This window comes from Lottia gigantea, assembly GCF_000327385.1.
Source record: "Lottia gigantea unplaced genomic scaffold LOTGIsca_92, whole genome shotgun sequence".
Lineage (NCBI taxonomy): Eukaryota > Metazoa > Mollusca > Gastropoda > Lottiidae > Lottia > Lottia gigantea.
This window is the reverse complement of record NW_008711014.1, coordinates 272,358-280,320: the sequence shown is the minus strand read 5'-3', so window position 1 is coordinate 280,320 and position 7,963 is coordinate 272,358. Positions and strand designations below refer to the sequence as shown.

The following is a 7,963-nucleotide window of genomic DNA, read 5'->3' as shown; positions in this document are numbered from 1 at the left end:
TGGTTTGTAACCAATTAAAAATTTGGGTAACTTCGGGGCCCTTTTTGTTTGGGGGGCCGGTAACCTTTGGGCTTTTTGTAACCGTGGGGGGGCTATAATTTTCAAAAAGTTTTTGGAAGCTAAATGGGTAAAGGGTTTTTTTAGGATCCCCCCCCCCCCCCCTTTTAGAAATTAAGAAATTAATTTCCACCCCCCCCCCCCCCCTCCTCCCCCCTGCCCACACCTAAACACACACATCTCAGTTTCAAATTTAATTGAGTTCTTAAATGCCTGGTTCTGTCGGCACCCTCTTCAATCCCTTGGTCCACTTACTGATGCCTACAGACGACCATGAATTTGGTTAAATTAAGCTATTTATTGTAAACAACAAAAACAACCAGGACAATACAATCTATATCATCATCCTGACTTCTTAAACTCACTTCCTGTTTCATTCTCTATATATTGTGAGTAGTCCGTTGTACAACAATTCACGACGGTTCAAAAGGTCAATTTAAATGAGAATGAGATGAAAAAAGAAAACAGAAACAGAACAATATGTTGGCAAAACATTGCTAGCAGATAATAAACTTTTCACATGAGGAAGTATATCATAATAAAAACTGGTATCAGGTGTCTAGGAGTAAGCGTAAGAGCAATAATTTGAGTCCCACTTTGTGTTCCAGTTTGAGCTAATTTTTGCCAAGGTTAACGATTATAAGAATACGGGCTTAAAACACAATGGAATATATTATGGTATAACACACTTCTTGAAAAAAAAAAAATAATCTACACGTGTCCTTCTGAGATTCATATCTGATGGAAGTGTTTTATACCATAATATATTCCCGCGTGTTTTTTTTTTATACCTATCGGACTTAACACAAATTTTCATGAACAGAACTCCCGAAACCACAGAAAAGTCAACAATTTTATACAAATACATTTCTTTGTAGGATGTCTGAAAACAATTTTATATTAAAACGGACAAGAAAAACTTAATCCAAACAGGAAAATAAAGTCTCTTTACACGGGAAATACATGAAAGGGGGTGTAACTACATTAGAGTGTGTATTTGTATTGGTAATTGTTGGTGTTTCGACAATGGCTCTCTTATAACGAGGAAGTTTTAATATGAATAATAATATTATTCATTCTTTACGCATCATTGGAAACATCGCATTTAAATGGAGACTCTAAATCTTACAATACTTTTAAATTTGGCAACAACTTTAGGTAAGCAATAGTTTTATTTTTAACAATTTGCTATTTGAAATGTGCTTACAAACAGTGGCTCAACAATATGAGTGGGGGCTTGGACCTAAGTGGGTTGAGACTTTGTTTTATTTTTTATCATATGCTCTGCTTGGTTGGGTCCCAGTATACGTTGTGAACAATTTTATATTGTGTGTTAACTTTGTAGATACTTACTATGGGGACATTTTGCTTAAAATTTTGACTTTTTTTTCTGGAGATGAGGGCGATCTGAAGGGTGGGGCCCTTGGACTTGGTTGTAGTGGAGACACTATTTACAAGGGTTCATCAGAAAAACCCCAATCCCCATAATAACCGTAGACGAAACGCCGCTGATTGTAGAATTATGATTCACATTGTTCACAATTTGTTTCACATTCTTCTCTTTACTTCCGCAAAGGGTTTCAACAATGGAAAAATCGACCTGCTCGCCTACCCCTAGTTATTTTCTAATCTTTGACCTCGATAAGAAGAGTATTGTCCGACTGGATCAAAGCCACATTAACATTTTGGTGATATTTATATACGAAGGGCAATAACACAACTTCATGCATTTCTGATAGGGTATTTCTATGTCTCCGAATAACGAATACTAATCACGTGCAGTCAAACCTGTACGAACTGCCACCTCTTAATTTCCGCTCAGCATTTCTTAACCATATTAAGTTAAAAGGATTGTAAAGAGGTTTTCTAAAAAAAAAAATACATGTATCGGGGACATAGTTTCAATTTTCACCATTCCAATTTTCAATCAGACGTCCGTGGTTCCTGCAATTCCACTAAAACTGAGTGTTTGATGACGTCACTAATCGCAAAATAATATGCTTGTATCAGTTAAGGCCCTTCGCGATTAGCATGACATCAAACACTTAGTTTTAGTGGAATTGCAGGATCTGCAGACGCCTGATTGAAAATTGGAATAATTCCTTTAATGTTATAGATGTATTGTTGTTTTGTATAGTATCAGGTCAAATAAGTACTAGTACAGAGATTTCTTCACCTCATAATCTGAATTGTACTGATGGTAAAATATTCCTCTACTCTGCCTGCTATTCACCATGTCCTGACAACAAATTTCCAGACTCAGAATTGGAGGAACTATATAGAAACTGTTCTTATGTTGAAAGTTGTCATTTCAAACCGGAACTCAATAACGAGTCTACTATTAGGTTTACTTGTGAAGGTGGGTACCATATACTAGTACTATACGGCTCTTCGTAACCTTAGTTGTCTCCAGATAAACCTTCACCCTAAAGGGAAAAGTTTCAAATCATTAAATCGAGATTACAATATGGGTGGTGGGGTGGGGAGTATTTGTTTCTACATCCTATTATTGTATCCCCAATTCATCTCATAGAAATTTCAAAATATGATTTGCGTACGCTTCTGACTCAAAATATGCCTGGAAATACTTTACAGAGCCTCCATAGAAACGCTTCCGCATTTGCAATTTATCTCCAGTTTGTACCAGCCGTTTAGGTTTGACAGGCTTCTAAGTACAATATGGAAGTGTCTGAAACAAATGAAACCTTGATATTGATGTCAGAAACAGAGTAAACGATGATTAATCAATATTATACAATGATTATGTGTACAACCGGGTGTCTGGATACGAAATTTGTTGCAGACTCCCAAATTTTTCCATCTCTATTTACCAATATTGTGTTTGTTTTGCAGATGAAAATCTGCATTTCCTTTCAGATGAAGAAGTTTTGACAAAAAATTCTACTAGAATTCGCTTTTACTATGACGGAAAATATTACAAAAGCGCAGACCGAGGACTTCTGTGTATTATCAAACCAACGAATCGGTTGAATTTTTATAGAAACTGGATAGCTATTCAAAAAACCAGTCAAACTGTTCTGGAAGTAGATGTTTTTGGTGAGAGTAGGACGTTTTCAGCCGGGACTAGCATCTACAGGAACAATACATTAAATACGGCTAGTGTGGTTATACTGAAGTTACTACCAGATCCACGTCAACACGACCAAATATCACTTGGTTTTACAGCTAAGGACGGAATGCTTAATATCAACTGCTCTATTTTGGAAATACCAGGTCCAGTGACAACATTAGCTGTGGCCAGATCCACCGAGCCGCGATCTTACGCAGGTAGACTTCTTATTCTGAAAAACAATCAATAGAAGTATAAGATCACTATACGTTTAAACCAATCAAATGCCCCGTGATAACCATAAGTGATGTCAACCACTGTCAATGGTGTTTGTACTGACTTTCATTTGTAGATTTTCAGAATTTCTCCAGGTCGTGATAATAAAAGACCATGCACTCTTTTGAAGTAGCCAATGACAAAGGCTTTCCAAGTGAATACCTTGGAATTGCTTTAGAACTTGACTACAGCAAGCTTATGGCCTCTTAGCCACCGAGGATTGTGCTTGACAAACATGAGTTTCGCCTGATAAGAATGATCCGGTAGACTCTATTATCAATTTGATATGTTTGAATATTTTCAGGTAAATCTGGCGATGATAACGGTATCACCACCATCATAATTATAGTGGTCTGTGTGACTATCATAGTCATTATTATCGCCGTTAGCTGCATCATTTATAGGTAGGTTCTTCAGCTATATTTTAACACAAAAGATCTTCTGTGAAAGATCAGTTAGCATTCCGATTTAGTTTAACTGACACAATAGACAGTTGCAGAATGATTTTTACTCTGTTGGATTATGGGATTTCAGTAATAGTCAATTAGAATCAAGGGCACATAACTGTTGATGTTGTGAAGCTAACGATCCCAAAAAGAACTATGCTTAGATCGGAACTTATATATTTATTTTTGATTTAATGCTTTTTCAAGTTGTATTCTTATACCTTCGGGTGTGTTAGTGTGCGTCTAACTATGTTAAATATTAATTCGTAGTGCTATTTGTGGTGAGGTCTTGTTGCACTTTCTATTATAATTGACTGCTATCGATTTACTTCCGTTTCAGAAAGCGTAAGAAATTCATAGCCAGAAGAGAAGAAAGAGGTGTAGAGCTAAGTAAAGCTGTTTCTGAAGCAAATAACTATTCGAATGTACCCAAGGCAAACAACAAACGACTTGAACTAAACAATTATGATTATTCAACATCGGTTAATGCATGCAACCCTCAGAATACTTTCAACAACACAAGCTCTGATGACGTCAACAATACTGGATTATCACGTGACGGGAAGAAGATAGTTAACATGAAGCAGTTAGAATCACGTATCAAGGCATCGGGATATTCTGAGCCGATTGACTCTTTGAAACCGATCAAAATTTCATCAAAAGCTGGTGATTATGCTGAACCATGTAACGAAAAGGAGTGTTTCACTTCCAAATGCTTACAGAACAAGTCGATGTTAGAAAACTATGATAAGGATCACAAGCCAAAATCTGGAGGAAATGCGTACAGCCATGTTGGCAGTAATACAAAGGAATCAGATGATTATGACCATTTCGATAGAGCCAAGGGTAATAACTCCAAAGTACCCGATGAAAACTATTCTCATGTACCTGTTAAAGGGCTGGACGAGGATGACTACAACACGACAAGACAAATATTATCGGAAGAGACCACCCCTAATCCAAATTATGATCACATTGGCAACATATAGCTGATATTTTTGTATCCTAGGACAACTGGATAGCTTGACCATATCTTCGCAGCTTCATTCTAATGAACTCTTGCCGTGTGAAAGTCCGATGAACTTGAAAAAGTCATCTTCACTCATAATTCCAGTCGACCCAGCTGTAAATGGGTACAGATAATCTGGGAAAGATCAATGCCAAGGACAAGCTGGTAGAAAGGGCCCTTGATTGTGTAATGAACATAAGTTGTTATCCTTGTAAAATATAGTTGTTTCTTTCTTTAAATATTCAAAACTTTGTGGATCCGGCTTTATCCTATTAATATGTTTTTTATTTGGAAAAACCCTGAAGGGAAAACTGTTCGCTATAATTATACAGCTTGTGAATCCTATATAATACATGATGCATGTTGAAGGGGAAATAATCTCATTTCTATACTATAGACTACAAATAAATACATTTTTATTGTTTTATGTATTGCTTCCGGTGTTTAATTCGTTAAGATTAAGTGTTTTCTGGGTATCTTTTATAAAATTCCACCTTGAAAAGAATTGAAAAGATTTAAAATGTCCTTTAATCTACATGGTGGGGTTTCAAACTATCTCGTGAATGGACATGGACATATTTCTGGCAGCCATAAGGAAATGACGGGAGTATAAAGAATCTCTCGCCCTCCACTTTCAGGAGTCTAAATGGGTCTTGACTACTTGTAAATAGGCTTCAAAAGTACTAGAAATGCATTAAAATCATATAGTTCCATTCTTCATAATCAAGGTCGGGGTATGAGACATTGTGAACATACAACATGCCCCACTATTCTACTGTATTTAGGGTTAATAATGACGGATGAAGAATTAAAAGAAAAGTGTTCGTCATATGTTTTATTACAAATAGAATTATCTTCAATAAGCTATCTCTAATATCGACATTAAATTAAATAAATATATCACAGTTAATTGGATCGATTTAAAATATTAAAATTTACAGACTCAACTACTTTAAATTTAAAAACAATTAATTAGACATTGCCCAAAAACAATGTAACATAAGTTTGAAACTAAAAGGAATTGTAAAGAGGTTTTTCTAACAAAAAATATGTGTATCAGGAACACTGGAAACATCAATTTACACCATTCCAATTTTCAATCAGAGGTCTGAATTTCATAATATCACTAATCGCGAAGAGTTTTATGTTATTACAAGCATATTTTGTTACGTCATCAAAGACTTAGTTTCAATTGAATTTCAGGAACCACAGACGTTTGATTGAAAATTGGAATGATGCAAATTGGTGCTATTAATTTCCCAAATACACACTTAAAAGTTTAGAAAACTTCTTTACAATCCCTTGCTTGTGTGAAAAACAAGATTCAAGAGATTGGTTCCAAATATAATTTGACGTATCTGTCTGACAGTGATAAGAATTATGTAACAATATAACTAAAATACTAAAAGGTCGCAATAACTAATTATGCTGACAATAATGCTGGTTGAAATACAATACTGAATGAGCGGAAGTGACAGGTAATGGCACTAGGTGAAGTTTCTAAATCAAATATCGAACATTCGAAAAGTTTCATAAAATCAGCCAATAGCCAATAAAATATGGCGGAAAAGTGTGTACGTCAGAAATGTTATTTCAAAGATTTTTTATTCGCCGGTTGTTAGCAAATATTCTGATTTTCAATTTAAATTAAAAAGTCTAAATTCTAAACCTTACATTAAAACGTATATAGTAGTAGGTCAGATAGGGAGCACCAACAATATCAGATAAAATTGTCTTAATCATGCAACAACTTGGATCTAAATTACCCAATAAAACTTTAAAACCTCTCAAGATTTTGTTATCTAAATACATGTAATGTGCAATCTATATCCTATGTGAATAGAAAACTTTCTACTCCTTAACACCCAATGCCTCATAACTAAACATAATCTTAACAAATCAAATAACATCATAACAGTCTTATTAAAATTGGACAAAACTTTCGTTCCGTTTTTAAAAATATAAGATGATAAAAAAATTGAACGAAAATTTGATCATATTTTAATTAGACTTACGTTTACACAAGCTTGAGATACAAAAATGGCATTGCTAGTGTTGGCATTTCAGTTTTTCATTATTTAATAAGCAAATTAAATGTATATAGTCAACTAAATATTTCTGTCATCAGCTGGTAAGTGAAGGACAGCTAAAGCTAATTTGTATCAACAGGTAAAGCAAAATCCAATATTAATCTACTACATATACATCAATGAAATAATAAATAGATATTATAAGATGCCCTCACACCAAAGCGATTACCAGTTGCGTATGGTTGCGAATTAGGAAAGTGGTCATGAGTACCGAACGTAACTCACAACTAAGTTGCATGGGAGTTGCGCTGGAAATTTATGATAGTTCTTCTTAATTGCGACCATACAAAGCTGATGTTAGGGCCCCATTAAGGTTCTAATTACAAATATACTATACAACTATCAATAATTACAAATAGCACTATAACAAGATTGAGCGTGGTACAGGCGGGTAGTTATTTATACACGTCCAGAGCCGGTGTTCCCAAACCATTACTCAATATCTTCAGGCGTAGATAAAAGCTTACCAACATTTTGAAAGCAAAAGAGCCTTTCATCAAATTAAACTTCCTGAAATACTCGAGCGGAAACCGATTTCAGTTTTTTTTGTTGGGAAACGTTCAAGGACCACGAAAGTATAAAATGAGACAGTGTGCCCAATATCGGGGTTCAGCTATTCGGAATCTGCCGATGATTGCCAAATGAGGACCAGCTGTTCACCCAGTGTTCCCGAGATGGGCATGCCGTGCAATGATAGCGACAGACACGCACCATAGTAAGATGGATCAATCCCGTCAGTTATCCGAAACTTGCTGCCTCATTCCAGCCTCTGATAGATTGGATATTTTTTTGGGTTATTGGCGAGTGTCAAAATATCAGATGCTGCAAAGAGTCAGCAAGTGCCGGACAAGCAATACATGTCCACTGCATATTTATTATGAGATCTGCCATTACCTTTAACTCATAGTCCTCAGAACATCATCAACGGCGTCACTATCGGTATCTATTTCTGATTGGCTGGCTCCTTCATGGATTACGATTGGCCGATTTGAGAACGAAACCTTTTTCTGCCTGG

At 35.6% G+C, this 7,963-nt stretch overlaps 1 protein-coding gene across 1 annotated transcript; it reads left to right on the top strand.

Annotated features, from left to right (window-relative positions):
• The first annotated feature begins 1,146 nt into the window (after nt 1-1,146).
• On the top strand, nt 1,147-5,292 carry LOTGIDRAFT_237003 (hypothetical protein). The gene is made up of 5 exons (XM_009068644.1): nt 1,147-1,215; nt 2,195-2,416; nt 2,911-3,345; nt 3,708-3,807; nt 4,190-5,292. Exons 1-5 carry the CDS (start codon nt 1,167-1,169, stop codon nt 4,836-4,838), a joined length of 1,455 nt encoding a protein of 484 aa, XP_009066892.1. The 5' UTR covers nt 1,147-1,166; the 3' UTR covers nt 4,839-5,292.
• Nucleotides 5,293-7,963: the final 2,671 nt, after the last annotated feature.

What these genes read in the sequence shown, in the direction of transcription:
- LOTGIDRAFT_237003 (XM_009068644.1), top strand. Translation starts at nt 1,167, where the DNA reads ATGGAGACTCTAAATCTTACAATACTTTTAAATTTGGCAACAACTTTA. An exon ending in AAATTTGGCAACAACTTTAG is followed by an intron (nt 1,216 to 2,194) that starts GTAAGCAATAGT and finishes TGTTTTGTATAG; the next exon opens with TATCAGGTCAAATAAGTACT. An exon ending in CGAGCCGCGATCTTACGCAG is followed by an intron (nt 3,346 to 3,707) that starts GTAGACTTCTTA and finishes GAATATTTTCAG; the next exon opens with GTAAATCTGGCGATGATAAC.